The following is a 19,773-nucleotide window of genomic DNA, read 5'->3' on the forward strand; positions in this document are numbered from 1 at the left end:
CTGACCAGCTCGGCTCTGAAGACTCCCATTACCTCAGTCCCCCTGGGCCCGCTGGCTTCCAATCCCACCAAATCCTCAGAGGGGAAGGACCCTGGGGTGGCAGAGGGGGAGAAGCAAGAGGGGGGTGACCAGGACAGCCTTTCAGAAAAGGCAGAGCCGGTCGAGGAGGTGGAGGAGGAAGAGGAGGAGGATGTGGAGGAGGAGGAGGAGGAAGAGGAGGAGGAGGAAGAGGAAGAAGACGAGGATGATGAGGGTTGCAAAGGACTGTTTCCGAGCGAGTTGGAGGACGAACTGGAGGACCGGCCCCAGGAGGATGCTGGGGCTGTGGCAGGCGGCGGCAGCAGCAGCAGCAAAAAGGACCTTGCTCTCTCAAACCAAAGCATTTCTAACTCTCCCTTAATGCCTAACGTGCTCCAGACCCTGTCGCGGGGCACAGCTTCTACTAGTTCTAATTCTGCTTCTTCCTTTGTCTTTGATGGTGCAAACAGGAGGAATCACTTAAGCTTTAACAATGAGGGCAGCGGAGCCAGCGTGGCAGAGGGCAGCAGGAGGCTGGACTTTATCGATGAAAGTGCCAATAAAGACAATGCCACAGCACCAGAACCAAATGAGAGCACGGAGGGCGAGGACGGGAGCTACGTCTACCATCACCAGCATGCTGGCCCCCTCTGTGAACTTGGGGGTGGGGAGTGCCCCTCGGGGAGCGGCGTGGAGTGCCCAAAGTGCGACACGGTCCTGGGCTCCTCGCGGTCGCTGGGTGGCCACATGACTATGATGCATTCTCGCAACTCATGTAAGACACTCAAGTGTCCCAAGTGCAATTGGCACTACAAGTACCAGCAGACACTTGAGGCACACATGAAGGAGAAACATCCCGAGCCAGGTGGCTCCTGTGTCTACTGCAAAAGTGGACAGCCACACCCACGGCTGGCACGGGGTGAGAGCTACACCTGTGGTTACAAGCCGTTCCGCTGCGAGGTCTGTAACTACTCCACTACTACCAAAGGCAACCTCAGTATTCATATGCAGTCCGACAAGCATCTCAACAACATGCAAAACCTGCAGAACGGAGGGGGAGAGCAAGTCTTCAGTCACACCGCTGGGGCGGCGGCAGCGGCTGGGGGCGCGCCCCCGGGGGGAAGCAGCCAACATTGGTAGCACCTGTGGGGCCCCCTCCCCCACCAAACCAAAAACCAAACCTACGTGGCGGTGCGAGGTGTGCGACTATGAGACCAACGTAGCTAGAAACCTTCGTATTCACATGACCAGTGAGAAGCACATGCACAATATGATGCTGCTTCAGCAAAATATGTCCCAAATCCAACACAACCGGCACCTGGGCCTCGGCAGCCTCCCGTCCCCCGCTGAGGCTGAGCTCTACCAGTACTACCTGGCACAGAACATGAACCTTCCCAACTTGAAGATGGACAGCACTTCCTCAGATGCACAGTTCATGATGGGTGGATTCCAGCTTGATCCCACCAATCCCATGGCAACGATGGCTCCATCTCTAGGTGAGGCTGAAGGGTTTTCCACCGTGTCCATGTGTAAGGGAGGGATTGTGTTTGCGTTACCGCAAAACCCTCGTGCACGAACTGGGCGCTACGTGCCAAATCCCTTCCGTCTCTGCGACCCGCTGTATAGTGCAGCCACAATGCGGTGAGTTGCCTTTGTGTGATGGTCAAGGATGGAGACTACACAGTGGAGACCTCTCTTCTGCATTCCCCCAGATCAGTTTTTCTCATCGTGGGAAAATACGTTACTTTTCTAGTACCTTTTCTAAGAGTTTTAGTAGGGAGCTAATAAAACAGATACGGATTATTGCTGACATGCATTAAATGTTCCTTCTCATTGTGGAAAGCATCCTTACTACAGTGTTTCCTAGTGATTTTTCCTTGGTTTGGTAAGGGGTGCAAGTAGTTTGGCGGGTGGCTTTGTGAGAAGGTCTGATCAGCTGCTGGTGCTCTCAAAGGCAGATGTTGAGTTGGTTTGTTACGTGCTGTGTTGCCCTGAGAAGAAAAGGTAAGCAAGTTTTGAGAGTTGTGATGAATTCAGTGGAAGGGGTGATGTTCCTCTGCTGCAGAAACTGAGCTGAAACCATTCCTCTGATGCCAGCATGAGATACAAGATTTGAGGCTTGACCAGATGAGAATTACTAAACTGGAGGGGAATGGCTAGAGAGAGAGATTATTTCTCTCATCAGATGACAGAAACACTTAAAAATGAACTATCAAATGCATTTTTCCTGACAACGACCATTGTTCAACATCATGTTCGTGTTGGCACTGCGGGGGGCACACCCTATCCCCACACAATTTAGTCCAAGAATTAGAGTGGGGATAGAGGGTCAGGTCCCGTTAGGTTCCTCCCCCGTGGTGCTTAATGTCGCCCAGGGCCAACAGCAGCTGCTGGCAATGTGCACGTGCTTCCCGGTGTGTTTGAACTTCGCAGCGCTGTAGGGTGAGAGCTGGCGCTTCAGGCGTGGCAGACACTGACTGTAATTACTGCTGTCTCTATGTTGTTTTGCTTCTGCTGAGAATTGTTTGCAGTGCCTTGAGACAGTATGTGAAAAGAAATCTGCCACTTTACCTGCTTTGCTCTGAACTAATTTTTCCGTGCTGCACTCTGCCCTCCCTAACCTTGTCCATCCATCGATTGCTAGTTACTACTGATGCACTCCACTACTGGTTCATTGGTCTCATGCATGTTCTCCTTTCCTTCAGCTATTCATAGTACAGTTTATTATTAGTCCAGAAGGACATGAAAGTCATTTGAGAGAACAACAACACAAGATACTAAAAAAATGAAAAAGAAAATGAAGGAACTCAAGTAACTATAAATTAATATTATTTTTTTTTCCCCCCCTAGGGTGTCCCAGCTTGCATCTTTGGGAGGTCAAGGACACAATCTTTTTTAGTGTATTTTCAATAGCTCCAAGTTGCCAACAGATGTAATTGACAGTCATTTGTAATATAGCTTGTAGTGTATAAAGTTACAGTGTCATCTGTGGTGGGTTTCTTGGAAGGCACCCTTTTGGAGCTCATAGCCCATACTTACTGAAGCACAGGGCGGTTGGCATGAGAGAAGTTGGGAGTATTTTAACAGAAGCATCCTAAAGTGCATGACAAGGCCTTGAATGTATATGAGCTCGCCTGGAGAGTGATTTGTGAATTGTACGCTTGGTGGTTGCAAATCTCAAGCTGAAGACTACGGAGGCAGGCCCTTCCCATGTCAATAAGCACTTGACACGAGCTCAGCTTGTTAGACTCATATACACACACTATGAACTTTGCCAGAAGTGAAGCAGATTTTTCCCATTTTTACACTTCAGTCCAAAACTGGATTTGAGTAGAATATTAATAATTCAGAAGAGTCTGCTTTTGGGTTTTTACTGCATGATGTGTTCAGGAGAGACTGATTTAAAGAGAGGATTTCAGGATATATCCTAAAATGGATGCTTAGAAAAATCACTACGATTAGGAGATACGGACCATAGAAGGCAAGGGGTGGGTACTCTGCTCTTCAAATATTTAGCGAGCAGGTACACAGGAGTAGCTGTACAGAGGGTGTCATTCTGCCGTGGCAGGGAGGGATAGAGTGGATCAAGAAAAAAGATCGTTGGCTGCTTTGATGGAAAGACAGGTTCCTGGCAGTGCATGCAGATGGGATTTTTCCCTCTCCAACCAGTTCCTCTCTGTGTGAGTACGAGATGCTTGATGAAAATGAAGTGCTGTTCCTCTGACAGACTCAGCATTCAGGTTGTCTTGTAAGCTTAGTTCATCCCGCTTAGGACTGTAGTGAACATTGTGGTATTGCATTTCTGCAGGAGAGATATTAGCACGTATACTGCCCAAAGCTGTGGTCTGCACCAACTGTGGTTACAAGCTTTCAGAAAAGTTTGTATGATTCTGCCTGAACTTTGTCTTCCCAGCGTTGGCTGCTTCTCAGCAAACAGGTTGAAACATAGGAAACTAAAAGTTAAGGAAATAAAATCTCTCTTTTTGATTGACTGAGTAACGACCTGAAGGTTCCTTTAATAAGATTAAGCTGGGCTATGACGTAAGATCAAGGTAAAATAACAAAAAGCTGCAGGAGGAGCGTAAACGTCTTAAAAATGGAAAAGGAGAGCAAGGTGGAGCAAAGGTCCTAAGAAGAGACTGGTGGTTGGTCTCTGTGCTTTGGCATAAAAAGTTAATGTTAGAAAAAGAAAGTCTGTCTGTCCACATCTTCAAAGTGCTCTGATGTAAATAAGAGCTTGCTGCATTCATTTACTGTAAGTGAATAGAATTCAGCTCTTGGCTTGAAGAGTAGATGTGACACAAAGACAGTAAGCGTCCTGCTGGCTTTCCTTGACATGCTCTTGCACTCTCGTTATTAATAGTGGTTCTCTTTTCCTTGGGCATACAAAGCATCTGTCAACACTGTTTTTAGAAAACTGTCCACCATTTTGAACTCTTGGACAAGAGATGAGACCTAATAGTGCAGGAGTGGCACTTTTCAGATTGTTTTTTGTACTTGCTACATTCCGCATCGTTGCCCGCTTCTGATGGCAGTGCGGTGACCTAACTGTAATACTCCCATCATTTGGACTTGTGACTGTTGACCTTTTTTTATTTGGCAGGGACTGTGCTCAGGTACTGCATGAGGTAACATTTCTTGCTTCTCCAGGTAGGCAAGAAAAAACAGGATAAAGTGTTATGCTGTTCTTGAAATGGCCACGGAGACTTTCAGTGCGGTACTAAGGAATTCTTCATCCTCTGAAACTTTGTAGGGTTTTTCTTGACACCTTTCACGGGCAGAGGGTTGGATGCTTCTCCTTTAGAGGGTGGGTACCAAGGGCTATTGCGGTCCGTTCCCAGCCTTACATGCTGGCTGCGATTGCTTTTTTCTTCAGATACGGTGCTGACCAGCAGCGCAGAGGAATAAGCAAAGGGACAGCTGTGCTTGGTTTTTGCTGTGCATTTGGTTGGGTGCAAGGGTTGCACTGACAGCAGTGTATGTTCTGCTCTGTGCTTCTCTTCCGGCAAGTAAAGAATTCAGATTTTCTGACCTCTTTCTCCCCTTTTTCCTTCGTGCAGTGGGTGGAGAGATCCCCCTGGACATGCGGTTAGGTGGCGGACAGCTGGTGTCTGAGGAGCTAATGAACTTGGGTGAGAGTTTCACACAAACAAATGACCCATCGCTGAAGCTCTTCCAGTGTGCTGTGTGCAACAAGTTCACTACAGATAATTTGGACATGCTAGGCCTCCACATGAATGTGGACCGTAGCCTCCCTGAAGATGAGTGGAAGGCAGTAATGGGGGACTCATACCAGTGCAAGTTGTGCCGCTACAACACACAGCTCAAGGCAAACTTCCAACTCCACTGTAAGACGGACAAGCATGTGCAGAAATACCAGCTGGTAGCACATATCAAGGAGGGTGGCAAGGCCAATGAGTGGAGGCTGAAATGTGTGGCCATTGGGAATCCGGTACATCTGAAATGCAATGCTTGCGACTACTACACCAACAGTCTAGAGAAGCTGCGTCTTCACACAGTGAACTCGAGGCATGAGGCCAGCCTGAAGCTCTACAAGGTAAGGGTTGGCTTTGCTTCATCTTCCTTCATTGCCCAAGTGCTGGAACAAAGGAAAATCTATATTGAACCACAGTGGATTGCGATCCTTTGGAGACGAGCTGCTCAAATCTCTCCAGCGGGACCCAGTCTCACTTGCGTGGTACAGCTCTTCAACCTGTGTTCTGATAGCAACCGTGGTTGTTAAAGCCTTAAGCCAATGGGTGTTCGTGTCAAGGTGCTTTAATGGGGGCTTGCATGTCTTATAGCACTGCCTATGTGTTAAATGATACTTTTGCACAAAAGTTCAATAGTCACTGTTGAAAACATTGTGTGAGATGGTATTTGCCACACTTTTGTTGGCTCTTTTCCATAAGGCAGTTTGTTAACCCATACGAGATTCTTCATGAGCACTTGAAGGCTTTTGCTGTTGTCAGAGAAGTGTGTTCACCTGGCATTGAGAAGGCTGGGTGGATGGAGTGGGGAGGGATGGAGGAAGAGGGCCTCTGTCTCTGTGCTTTTATGCTCTGTGTACTTAATGCTGGGATCTGTAAGCAAAGTGTTGCTTGAGGCTGGAAAAGGGAGAAGGCTGGAAGAGAAGCCTGTGTACGCGTGCATGTGCTTGACCATGCATATGGACAGACTGTATTTGGAGGCATTGCAGGTTTTCATCTACGGCATTTGGCCTATGACTGCCATCTTGTTTTCTTTACTCTTCCACCAGCACACCCCCCATTGTGTGTTGTCTTTATAACCATCTTCTCTTTCCTGACTTACTTCTCTCCTTCACAACCCCCTCCCCTCGCTGGCCTGAACCCTGTGGGCTGTAACCCAAGAGGAGCTCCGGATACAGTAAATAGTCCTTTCACTCGTGCAGCAGAATTGCTCCAGACATTTCTATTGATTTTCACTGGACTTAAAGCTTCACCTTTTTCTCTAATCATCCCATAATGGCTTTAGTATGAACAATCAGGTACGAATTGCCATAAATCTAAGCAGCCGCATACCTTCCATTCACACATGCTGTCCCACTCATTGTCTTCTCATTTCTCTCAAGTTTTTTTTATATTCTTTCTGTCCTCATCCTTTTCTTCCTGCTTTCCCTGAAGTGCAGTGAGAATTTTTATATATAAATATATATACATGCAGACTATATTCTGTGCTTCTTAATTATCTCTTTGAATATTTTTCTTTATGTAATGGGAATTTAAAACTTGACATTGAACTGTACAGTAGCCCACCTATGTCATGGTGCAGACACATTAGGTTTCAAAACTGGATTTTCCCTATGAATGAGCAGTTCCAGCAAATTCAGAGAGGAAAGAGGCAACCAGGAGCATCATAGAAGTTTTGTCTTGAACTATGGTTGTTGGACCTGCCTGGAGTTGATGGGGAACTGCTCAGAGGAGGAATACATTTCTGCTGAGCTCGCTATTGAGGCCAAGACTGCTGTGACGATTGCTGTTACCATCATCAGCTGGGATCCAGCGTAACACAGCAGAGTCTGGTTCTAAAAATGGTCAGGTCTACACATATGCCTCTGCTCTCAGATGCGCAGGAAACCTGAGAGAGTAAAATCAGCTTGGAAACTGGGGGCAGGAGATTCCCAGTGAGACTTTAAAAAGCCAGCTGATGAATTGAATCTCCTCTGTCTGTGGAATTCAATTTGTGGTACAAAAGAATTGTTTGAGAGCTCTATTATGTGTTTTAACATATAATATTGTTCTCTTAAATATACTTTGCAAAAGTTTAAAAATTCTTTCTCTAAACCCTTCATCTACAGTGGTTTCTACTGGGGAAGAAGCAATCGGGGCATTAGAATTCTCTCACCGGGGGGGGCGGCGCAGAGAAAGGAAAAAAAAAAAAAAAACCAAAGTCAGACTGGGGGACAGCCGTAGATGCTTGTAATAAAGATTCCTGAAATGCTTTCCTCAGACAGGCAAAGAGGAATCATCAATTTTCAGGTTTGTAAGAGGCCTGGGCAGTTCTCAGAGCTGTTAGAGCCCTGTATTGCTTCTGATGCGAAAGCAGTGAAACACCAGACAGAGGGTAACACACTTCAGAGTAATAAAGTCTGTTGTATGGTCCATATATTAGCTTTCTGGTATGCCTGTATAAGCCTGTAGCAGGGGACGGTGGACGCCTGGATTCACAGTGTCTCACTCCAGCATAGCTGGAACCAGTGTTTGACGTCATGAGAAAACCTGTATATGGATCAAGCAAGCTTCAGTGCAATTCTTCCAGTCTTCAGAGTGGTTGTAATGCCATGTCTCTTGATAGCTGAAAAGATGCAGCGGGAGTGGGGGTAGTTCACAGAATGGTTTCTCTTCTCTCAGGCCTTGGTGTGGTCTGCAGTAAATTGAGATTGATTGGATGTTATTTTTCCTCTTGCTAATGTAATCCATTAGCCTGGCACATGCATAATCAGTTTAGAGCACAGTTAACTGGATGTAATCGAGTTCTTCCCTGCCTGCTGGAGAAAATCCTCTCCAGATGCTGCTGGGTGAGAGCGCATACTAGGCTTATCACACACAATCCTCCTTATTCTGCTTTTTTGCCATTTTTCTCTTAAATCACATGTTATTGGCTGCTTGCATTGCCCAAGAGCCACTTCTGTTAGTGCTACTTGCTGCCAAAAAATGTGATCTGGAGACAATGTTAGCCCGTAGTCTGGTGAACCTTTTAGTCTTCTCCTGCAATGCTTCCAGTGCCGGAGGAGAAGGTCTGGTCTCCTGCTGCCATCTTCATCCTGCACATTGCAATAGCTTGCATCAGACCTCTTCCCATGTCAGTGATGAGGGGGCAGGGATGCTGCAGTAGGGTCCTTGCTTACGACAAGAAACTGGAAGGGTCTGGTAATCTTTCCTTTAGTCTTATCTTCCCTGAATCCCTACTGTGCCCCTAAAGTCCTGCAACTAAACTGGAAATCCTGTCCTTTATCTTGCACTTGCTGGGGGAATGCGGTACTTGTGCTTCTCACCATGACTACTTACCTCCTTGGTGCGGTAGGTCGTTTTTATATTCTGAGAAACTACTGGAAAGCAAGAGTACTGTTGTAAATGTGTGTGCTTAACTTTTTGAAGTGGATGTACTGGCTTGAGGTAGATGACAGGTTTGAAGACCCTTCATCTCTTAGCTAGGTCAGCCTGATGAATATAGTGAGACTGAGATTGAGTTACACTGGTGGTTGTAAGCAGAGGCAGAGACTGTGCAAACTCTTGACAAGTGCAGGCTTACTGTAACAGAAGCTAAGTCTTGTCTCCTCGTGACCGCAGAGGACTAGACCAGACTTGAAGCAGAGCAGCGTTCCCCACATCTGGAAGAGGTCGGGCACGAGTTCCTGGCGTCTATTGCACAGGTGGAATTTCCAGAAGGAATTAATCTGCTCCAGCAAGAGCCAGGTTTGGACGTTTCCTACAACTTCCTGAAAATCTCTAGTTCAAAACCTGCAACTCAGAAGAAGTTTAAACAAAGAACTACTGAAGAAACACATTGCTGGCCAGACTGCCAAATGAGTGCATTCAATGAGTTCATTCAGTGTCTTCCTTTTCAGTCTTTCCAAGTGCTGAGTTAACTTTTTTAGCGAATGGGGAGTCTGAAGGAGAGGGTTGGGGTTACATGATGCCCTGCATAGAGGTTCTTTGTTAACTAGGAGATGCAGAGTGTGCAGGAAAACGACCCCTTAATATCAGTACTCAGGATACTAGCGGTGATGAAACTGTGGATCTGTGCTGACTTGGAAAGAAATGAAGATGACCTATGAAAAGGAAAACAGGAGGTGCAGCTCCAAACCCAGCAGAAGGTGGTGGGAGTTCCCAGTTCTGCTGCGGAGCAGCGTGTGCCTCGTCCTGCCTCTCCCACAGGCGCAGCAGGAGTGCGTGCGTCTCTTGAGAGCGGAGAGGCTGAGCTGGAGTAACTACAGCAAGATGCTGAGCTGCCCTGGGGTTTGGGAGCCAAGCTTTACAGTTCCAGTTAAGTACAATACATGAGACAGACCGAAATCAAAAGCATATGTTCTGTGTGGTGTTAATCGCAGAGCTATGCTGGGGCTGTTGGTCTTAAATGAAGATACTGGTCAAATAGCAATTGAGAAAGCTGGTGGAAAGGAAGAAAACCCCAAGGACACTGCAGTGTGAGAGTGCAGAACATGTAGTTGTTACAGAGGAGTTGGGGTGACAGTGTGCATTAACTTACTTGACTCTAGTAAAATACCATAGAATCCCCAGCAGTGATTTACATCACACAATTAAGAAGAGTATACAAGACACTGTCACCAGCTACCAGACCAGGATGGTGGCTGTGATGTGCTAGGGGAAATTCGACAACCTGCAATGTAGAAAGTGCAATAGGAGACACTTTTTTTTAGCTACCACTCTGCAAATGGGGTAAAGTGTCATGGCAGCATGTGATGCAGTGACTAAACTTCTAGAGGCTCTAAGTGTCCACTTGAAGAAACTTGTTGGAAAATCCCCAAAAGGTTTTAATCCCAGATGATGAATGGAATATTGTGTGAGATGTAGTTACTGAATGATAATGATAATGCCTTCAAATTCAACGTCCCACCATAATAGAAACAGACAAAAAGAGTATTTACCATAATAGTATCTAGCTTTGAAGTTAAAACTACGTGCAAATGGGTGAGCTACTGTTAGACAAATTAAAAGGGTGTTATGTGTGCAGGTCACAGAGGGTTTACTTAAAAGCACATTAGGTGCTTGTATTAAACGTATACTACCCATGAGAAAAAGTTGAAAAAGGAGCAGGGGGGAAGCCCTGCCAAAGTCCACAGAAAGTCCAACATGATTAAACAGGAAAGTATTTCAAGGGGAGGTAGAAGAAGGAAAAGGGAAGAAGGACCACAGCGTGGGGAGGGGAAGGAGGAGTGAATTCTTCTTGCCCATGTTTCAGAGAAGAACTGAAGGATGCCTCTTTACCTAGGATAAATCCAAGAGGTGGGCTCAGACGGAGGTACCAGTGAGGGAAGCAGTCACTGGTGTTACCAGAACCAAAGAGGTCTGCAGGAACCTGCACGTGAAATGGCAGACTCCTGGGAGTAACGTATGCCAGAAACGACAAAGCATTAAGTCAACAAATTGTAATAAGAAGAGTCTTAGTAGGCATATGGATTAGAAAGGGGAAAAAACAGACCTTTGGAAGAGAAGGTTCTCTCAGCACTGCTAGTTATTTGAAGGAGTCAGCCAGCCTATGGGCAGGGCTGGTCTGGTTCATATGGGGAGTGGGTTTCAGAGAGTCTTTGCCGAGATTCTTCACGAACAGCTCTTAAGGAAAGATGTTGTTATTGTCACTGGGGGTAGAGGTCTGTGAATTGATAACGAGGTGAAGGATGAGAAATAAAAAGTAAAATAAAAACTAGCTTTCCACAATGGAGAAAAAAGATTAGAAAGATAACATGGGTTTTTTCTGTTTGTATAAGTGATCAAAAAAATGGAGTAAAAAGCAAGCTTAAAAATCTATAAGGTAAAAATATGTAGACCGCTTAGATGTAAAGCTGGATGACAGTGGCAGAAGAACTTTACAACACGTAAGTGCTTTCACAGGAAATGATAAATGAAATTTGGTGTCACAGAGTGTTAGAGGAATGGAGGGCAGACGGCCCTGACGTGGATGTCTGGGCTTCTCTCCCTGCTCCCCCCATCATGCAAAAAAAAAAAAAAAAAGAGCAAAAGAGGGTTAAAATTGCTCTTCCTGCAAGCGAGATGTGGAATCATTCCCAATCTCTTTGAAAACATTAACTCAATAATCAGTGGCAAGCAGAAAAGCAAGGATAAAACATGGGAACTGTGTAAATCCTTGATTTGCCTGATCATTGAACATTGTGTTCAATTTAGCTCATTTTAGGAAGGATTTAAAAAACTAGAAGCCCAGAGAAAGTGGCAGGGATGATAGCTGGTTGGAATGACTTGTTTGAAGACAACAAATAGACTTTGGAGTTAGCTTGACACACAAATTCAGAACGGAGCAGAGGAGGTGAGTAGGCAGCAGTTGCTCACCTTTTCCTCCTAGCACAAAAAATAAGGAGCATCTGGTACAATTAGCAGTGGTTTAAAATGGAAAAAATCCCACTTTTTCTGTACAGCATATCATTTACCTCTGAACCTTATTGCCACGGGATGTTGTAGAGAGCAGACACACAGATGGACTGAAAAAGGAGCAGGACAGATAGGTGAGGAGCTGGCGCGCCGGTGCTCATTAGATGGTCATCGAGACACAAGCTCCAGCTCAGTAAATTCTCAAATAGCTGGTAGCTGGAGGCTTCGACTATGTACTAGAAAAGGATTGTTTTAGAACTGCCCTGTTTCCTTTCACAAATTTCACTGCTAATAGAAATTGCTAGTTTATTAAAATCTGGTTACTATTCCTTTTTGGATTTGTATGAGTTAAGCATGCCGTAATTCTGCAGTAAGGTAGAGCCGAGTCTCATTTCATCCCACTGTTTGGCTGACAGTAGATGTTTCCTGTAGGACTTCATTGTCAGAAAGCTCTATGTTTTGTCAGGTAAAGAGTTTCAAAGAAATATCTTGGGTTTTCAAGCTTTAAAAAGAAAAAAATCAGAAAATTAATGGCACCAATGAGAAGCAAATAAAAGGAGTTCTTGGCTTTTGGCTCCAAGATACAAGAGACTAAAGTGGAAAGTTTTTTGCGTTTCTCTCCTCAATGCATTTTAATCCGTCTACCAGAAGTTTGGAAAACATTCTGCGTAGTCCGTCCTTCTGCAGCTGCTGGTAGAGGTCTGTCTTCTGTCACACAGAGGTCTGCAGAAAACTCTACCCCTGGCTACTGCCAGCAAGTGGTGGCTCTGCTGTCAGCCCCTGGAACCGGCCCAGCTTCAGCCTCGCCTCCGGACCCTGCAGGGGTGCGAGAGAGCTCAGCGCGGCGTTGCTGGAGCTGCGAGTAGCTGGTGTGATTCAGCTTTGAAATACCCAAATGATTTAATGTAGGCAAAAAGAAACATGTTTCGGTTTTGATTTTTGTCAAAAACTTCCTTCGATCTCTGCCTTTTAAGGCTCTTAGGGTGAAGTTGCCCACAAAGAGTCTGTCGTGCTTGTTACAGAGGATTTAGAGCTGTATTAACCTTTGATTTACTCACTGTCTGCCTTCTGTGTGTTTTGGGTTTATTTTTGCAAGTTTATCTTTTGAACTACAGATGCAGCATCAGAGCTCTGAATTACGCTCATGAGTAACACGAATTGTGCCAGAAGCCTGTTTAAATTATAGAGTACAAGGGACTTTTAGCTGATTTCCTACAAGATCTTAAGTTAGAATTCCAGTGGCAGCTTCACAAGTGAATACCCATTTAAGTCTCCCCACAAAGTTGTTTTAAAGCTGGTCTCCAAAACCTTTAATTCAAATCTGCCATCCTCTAGTCTTGGATAAACTCACAATGAAAGATAAGCTTATGAACTGAAGCGGTTCTGAGGACTAGAGTGTGCTGAAATCTGGAATGAACTTTGAGCCTTGCTGAACTTGTAGCTGGAGAAACTTTGTGAACTACACCCTGGTCTGCGCACATCGTGAATCTGAGTCGAGAGGGATTTCGGAGCTGGACCGTGTGCCTGGCGGGCTGAGCTCCTGGCTCAGCTCCCTGGATGGGGGATCAGTCGCCCCGGCAGTCGCTCTCAGCAAGCTCTGTGTGCTCTGCCTTCTTCCAGGCTTAAAGGAATTCAAGCAGTACTTTGCTTCTACACAAAACTGGTTTTCACAGTGCAGCCAATTACAGGAGGAATGAACCCCTATGATCTGGTTCTACTTCTGCGTCCTGTTGGGATTGCCAAGTATTTTAATACAAAAAAGCTCACTATCCGTTTAACCCTTTCAGAAACCTCCCTCTTGGGACTGCACGTTTCTCTGAGTGACAGATGGCTCCATCACATCACCCTGGCATTAAAGTAGGTTTTTACCTTCCTTTAGGTATTTAATAATAAAGTTCATTAGTATAGGATCAAAAAATTTACACTTTCTCTATACTGCTTTTTGAAAGGGTTGAAATCAAAACTATTGAGAATACACAGCACTGCTTGCTGTATGTTTTATTTATGGACTTCAGTCACTTAGATTTTTCTTTCAACAGTTTTCCAGTTAGTACTGAGCCATGTGCAACCAACAGCTTAGTGAAGAAACCACCCTGTAAAAGCAACTTGAGTAACAAATGAGGGAGACCGCAGCTGGAACAGGAGCAAGTGATCACCACAGCAGGAGCTAGGAGTTAGCCAAAACATATAGCTAAAAGCTCTCTGTCAAACAGGATTTAGAATTCAAAACATTTGTGAGTATGGGTTAAAAAAAACAGACAAACAAAACCCAAGAAAAAAATGCAAACAACTGAAAAACACCTTGACAAGCTTTTATCCTAATCTGCATAAATTGACAGTTTTTCACAGCTTCTGTAGCAGTCACTCATGAACAACTGCAGATAGCTGTTTGGGCTTGGTTTCTCTCTGGTTCACCATGATGTGTGGGTTCCTGGGGAGAGGCTGAGCGCTGGGGTGTAAGAAACCTGGACCCCAGCTGTTCTCTCACAACAAGATGTCATCACTTTGATGAGGCATAAGTGTGAGTCTTGTATGACTTTTCCCCATGCATGATGCTAGTTTTGTCTGTGTTTATGGTTCATTTTTTTTATCCCAGTAATTTTGGAACACGTGGATGAATATTTAAATTTCGAAGCAGGAATTTTTCCCATTTTGGATGATGCTGCTTGTACAGACTTTCAGGATGAGGACAAGGTGGTTATGGTCACTGTTCTGATGCAGTGCTGTTAACAGAAGCTCTAGCAGACCTTGCTGTAAGTTGTCGGGGACCTGCTGTCCCTCCTGTACTGATGTGGGAGGTTGCTGCTCTGCAGAAGAAAGCGTGGAGGGTGAATGTGTGTCAGAGATGCCGGTCTAGATCCGAAAGACCTGCATTTTTATTCCGGGTGATCAGCCACTGTGAGCACAGGCTGGCACAGAAGTGTGTGTCCACTTACTCCTGCCTGCAGATTTAGCACTGTGACGGGGAGCTCCAGTCAGGAGAGCTGAAATGAGATTTGTCCGAGACAGGTAACAGGCCTGTTTGTCGGGGTCTTATCCCAATGTTCCTGCAGGCGCCTAATGCGCGTGGTTGAAGACGAGCGTGTAGGACTGGGACAAGCCTGGGCATAAGAGTGCTGGAGCAAGCAGGTAGAGGAGATGGGGGGGACAGTTTTTTTACAAGGCTGAAGCTGGCGAGTGGAGTTGCAGTGCAAAGCTTGTAAGCCCCTGCTTGCCAGTGTCTGCTGAAATCTGTGCTTGAGTGGCTCCCCTGCCTGATGATCCTGTGCTCCCATCTGGGCGGTCATGTTTCTCTTTGGGTAGTATGCCTCGAAGACCTGGGAAATGCTTTTAATTCCTTTTCCTGGTTGGGGTAGAGCCAGGCTTTCAGCACCGTGGGTAACAGTCCTGGCCAGGTAACGGCAGGGCAGCTGCAGGCTCTTTGACAACAAGCTTATTAAGTAATGGGTGGCCATTCGTTAACAGCCATCTCTAGCAATGGGTTGATTTGCAAGCTGGGAAGGAGGCCATAAGGTGCTTTCCCCAACCTGTTCCGTGTGATGTGGCGTGAACTGCTGATTTCTGTTAGGCTGTGCTAGTGCAACCAGGCTACAAGGCGCTTTGTTGTCTTCTCTCCTGAGATAACTGAGCTATTTCTGAATAAAATTTTTTAACAGTTAAAGTCCCCAAAATTACTGTGGAAGCAGTGTGGGAGGTTCTATGTTTGCTATCTCCTACGAAATTCATTGAATTACAATAAATAACGTATGCATAATATCTAACTTAATATTGTAATGTTCTTTTGGTCCTACTTGCCAGTCCTAAAAATTCTGGCCTTGCACTGTAATGTGTGCAATCAAGTTCTGCAATTCAAATTAGGCTGTAAGTTACACTTGTGCAACAGGTTCTCTGAAAGCTGTGCCTTTGGGTACGGTTGGACAAGCTCTGGTAAGCCTTATTGCGGCTGTTTGAAGATACTTGTCTCCGGGTTACTTTGTCTCTCTGCCAAAGAGTGCTACCCACACTGCAGAGCTGCGGGGCAGAGCGTGAGCGTACCGTCCCGTTCTGCTGCTGGAGCACGCGGCTGCGTGTGCTGGGCGTGTGGGCACCGTCGCCTGAACGGCCGGAGCTGGCACGGGGCAGCTCTGGGCCTGCCTGGCTGTGCTCTGCTGTGCTTGGCAGTACCTGGGGGGTGCCAGCGCCTGGGGGGATAGTGGCAGCATCTTAAACGCTGCCGCTGTCTGGTAGGTGAATATTTATTTAAAAGCTTAGTGATATAAGTTTGTCCCTTACTACCTTTGCGGAGTTTGCGGATCCCTCTGCTGGGACACAGTAAAGCCAGCATGCTGGTGCTGTGTTACAAGGAGCAGACTCCAGCTCATGTGGCTCTGGCAGGGAGTTGGTGTGTCTGTGCAGAGTAAAGATAATAAGCAGGTATTGCAGTCCGTTGATTTTTTGCAGTGCTGTATCGTCATTCTCCAAAACTGCCTTCCCACTACCATATTTTGAACCTTCCCCTTGCCACAAGCTGTGAGGAATTAAGTCTGGATGTTGTGGCACAATATGGAAAAGCTGTTGGGATCAACTTGTTTAGGTACTAGTTTGATTTATGTTGGAGTTGCCATACAGCTCCATTGTTATATTGCTTTTTTCCTGACACCAGAAATGACTGCCCCGATTCCTTCCTTCCCTCTCCCTCTCTTGTTCTGCATTTGAAGCAGGGAGGTGGTTTTCTAAGGAGGTACCTTTATTTGGCCATTGAATCATCAGTGGAGTGCAGTTAATCCCAGGATCCTGGTTTCTTCTTTGTCCTAAGCATTAGTTCAGATTTTTTCTGCCCAGCAGAACGCGCTGTGGTGGCTCGGGTAGAAATGCAGTCGCTCCCTTGTCGCATGGCTGCTTGAGCCTGCTTTGACTCCCCCCTTGTCAGCTCAGGGGCTCACGAGGTGGGGAGAGAGTGGGGGACTGTGCAAGAGGCAGAGGCTAGGATGCTCTGATCTAACTGGGGACAAGTAAAAATTTTAATTTTATCCCTTCCTTTCATCCCTCGTGCAGGGCTGCCCGTGGTTACAGAATTTGCAAGCATTGATGCATGTGACCTGTTTGGGTTTCACCACGTTTATGTGGTGGATAGGGTCCTCTGACCTGCCGCCATTTATTTCCCTTCAGCTGCCTAATGGCCTGGAGACTTTATTCCTGCCTCTCTTTCTGAACAGGCATTACAATCCTGTCCCACCCACTCCTCTCTTTCTCATGCTTGGAGAACGATGGTTACAAAGAAAATCACCTGGGGAAGTTTCAGGCAGCAGTAACAAAGCCTATCTCCACAGAGGGGAGGCTAATTACACAGCTAATTAATCCAACAGATGTCACTTTAAATGCCTGTTTCTTTGTGATTCTGTTGCACACATCATGCTGGTTAAACAGACTTCATGGACCCTGTTCAAAATGCCTGCACAGGCTGCTGGAAGCTGCCGGTTTAGACCCTGGTGTGTCCTGTTCGCTCCCCGAGGTTCGTATGGAAGAACAAGTCCCAGAGAGCCGAGTCTAGACTGCACTCCAAACAGATTGCACTTGGGGAGAAATGCCTTTTAATAGTTATGTTTGGTTTAAAAACTCTGAAATAGCAGATGCGAGTATTGAAGTGGTTGCTCAGAGTACGGAGGTGAGGCAGAGGCGTCAGGGTCCTCTGCTGCACCAGAAGCGCTGCTTGGTGCGAGGAAAAGAGAATTTGGAAACCTGAGCCGCTCCGGTAAGGTCAGCAGTTCAAACCCAAGGCTGGTGGAAGGCCTGAAGCCGCTCGCCTGTCTGATGTGAATGTGGTCTGTCCGGTTCCTGCAGCCAGCACCTCCTGTGCCATCGGGAGAGTTCTCTTACTCTGGTTCCCTGGAACAGACAAAAATGAGCGTTTCTCCAACATCTCAAGCAAGTCTTTGCTCGTAAGGGCGGGGACGTGTCCTCATTGCCCCCCAGGAGAAGGGGGCAGTTCCTTACCCTTGTGTGGAGCTGGTCCCTTGCTACTGAAGGTCAGTGGTCACTGCGTGACAGCTCTTGTCACCTCCGCTGAGACTCCCCCGATTTGGTCTCCTGCTGCATTTGATCACCAACCTGGGGGGGTAGGGGACACATGTAATGATGCAATGTTGTTAGTGCTGGTGGTTTTATACGTAGACGCTGCGGTATTTTCTCCCCTTAGTGCTGTTCTTCAGGCTGGTAACATCAAGGCAAGGTGCGAACACCTCAGCAGCGTGTCCGTCACTCGAGGTAAACCCTGCCGTTGTCAAACACTGTCACTCTGCGTGCAAATGTCCCAGTTTGAGATTGTGATTCTGAAATGTCCCGTCTTCTGGGTGTGTGCTCTGCTGGCTTGGGCTTTTGTTCCACTTCCATACTAGTGGAGTCAGAGGACTTCTTACTGAGCAGATACCTTTTGGGGACAGGAGACTTGTACAACGCTGTCTGCAGTGCTGGACCAAGGCCCACAGCACTGTGCCTGAAGGGTGGCTGCTGGAATGGGGAAAGCAACCCCAGAGCTCTGGATATAACACAGAAGACAGTCTTGAAGACGGTGGATTGAACTGCCTAGTGTGACAGAAGGAGGAGAGATACAGTCAAGGGGGGAAGAGCAGCTTTCTTGGGGTCTTAACATTATCGGTAAATCACAGTTGGCGCACTTGATTCAGCGTAATGGATGTGTTCTCATTTCCCACAGCTGATGAGGATTATATCAGCTTGGTTTAACAGTCTCATTTTCTGCTCCCAATGCACACTTGTTTTAATGCGTTTCAGTTAATGAGGTAGAAGAGAGAATGAGGTGTTACTGTTTATGTACAGACAGCAAGTCTGTGCAGAGGACTCTCGAGTCCACACAGTCCCTTCCCATTGCTCTCAAAGGGACAGCATTAGCTGGCATTTATGGAAAATTTATTGGCTGTGGTTTATCCAGGTAAAATTTTTCCCAGTGGTGCACATTTCTCTCTCATGCCTTCCTTATGCATTGTTGCAGGTTACAAGACATGTCACTAGCAGTCTGTCTGTGGGCAAGGGATGTCAGCGAGCTGAGGTGGCCCTGATGTCGTGTCTCACAAAACTACGCAATATATTTGATATGGGCAAAGCTGCTGCGATCTACCTGGGGTAAAAAGTTCATGTGTGCCCTTAAGTAATTTATGGCTGGAGCACTTCATAGCTCCCTTGTTTCGCTGCCGTGGTGTTTGCAGGTCCCAGCCGGGGTCAGGGCCGCTCGGTGCCAGGTGCTGTGCAAGCAGGTTCGTTAGCCGGTGCCCACAGAGCGCTCAGCCCGGTGTTGTCTCCTCCCAAGGAGAAGGTGTGCTATGCTTCAGTGAGGTGCGGCAATGGGACCCAGGGCTGCAGAGGCTCGGGGCTGCGCCTGGAGTGCCCTGACGAGAGGGACTCTGCCTTCCTGAAAAACAGGTTGTCCTTGTGCTGACAGCAAATATTTGCTGTGGGGTGGGCTGGAGCTGCATTTATCCCAGCAGCATCCCGCCTTCCCCAGCCCCACGCCCCGCTCGCTGCTGGTGAGAAGTGCTTATAAATAGTTAACGCTGTTATCTAATTCCTGGCCGAGTGCCAGCCGCTGGCATCACTTGGCTGACAGCACGCCTGAAAGGCCCTGCACATTGTACCGCATTTGAAGGTAAAGCTGCTGTTGGTTTAAGCGGGAATTAACTCCCAGCAGCATCCCGCCTTCCCCAGCCCCACGCCCCGCTCGCTGCTGGTGAGAAGTGCTTATAAATAGTTAACGCTGTTATCTAATTCCTGGCCGAGTGCCAGCCGCTGGCATCACTTGGCTGACAGCACGCCTGAAAGGCCCTGCACATTGTACCGCATTTGAAGGTAAAGCTGCTGTTGGTTTAAGCGGGAATTAAACAATTACCGTGTCTTAGTTCTCCCCACCTTCGGTGAATTGACTCTATAAATTGTCAGCCTGTTGACATTTTAATGTGAATTATGTCATATGGTATCCCCTTTGATTTCAACATGCCTCAGTTTGTAAATACACGAGCCTCTCAAAGGGTTGTGGTTAGCATACACGCAGGAGGCCTCGGGGTTTTTGGTGGGGAAGGAGCACAGCGCTCGTCTCTCTCGGCAGCAAGCGTGCCTGGCACGGCGTCTCACAGCTCTGCCGCTGGAGTTCAAGGCACATGCAGTGATGGCTGCCTTGGAGCAC

At 46.8% G+C, this 19,773-nt stretch overlaps 2 protein-coding genes across 2 annotated transcripts in view; both read left to right on the plus strand.

The window, feature by feature from the left end:
• The window catches only part of LOC103917534 (zinc finger homeobox protein 3-like), a gene marked incomplete at its 5' end in the record, with an annotated part of 1,969 nt that extends 811 nt beyond the window's left edge, over positions 1-1,158 (plus strand). Inside the window, one exon of the mRNA XM_009324687.1 lies at positions 418-1,158. Coding sequence (XP_009322962.1) covers positions 418-1,158 — 741 coding nt within the window. The remainder of the gene's footprint in view (positions 1-417) is intronic.
• ZFHX3 (zinc finger homeobox 3) overlaps positions 1,156-19,773 on the plus strand; it is a 110,882-nt gene continuing 92,264 nt past the window's right edge. Inside the window, exons 1-2 of the mRNA XM_009324700.1 lie at positions 1,156-1,514; positions 5,079-5,575. Of these exons, the coding sequence (XP_009322975.1) occupies positions 1,262-1,514; positions 5,079-5,575 (750 nt within the window). The 5' untranslated portion in view covers positions 1,156-1,261. The remainder of the gene's footprint in view (positions 1,515-5,078; positions 5,576-19,773) is intronic.

The sequence above is a fragment of the Pygoscelis adeliae genome, unplaced genomic scaffold (genome assembly GCF_000699105.1).
Source record: "Pygoscelis adeliae isolate BGI_AS28 unplaced genomic scaffold, ASM69910v1 Scaffold520, whole genome shotgun sequence".
Classification (NCBI taxonomy): domain Eukaryota; kingdom Metazoa; phylum Chordata; class Aves; order Sphenisciformes; family Spheniscidae; genus Pygoscelis; species Pygoscelis adeliae.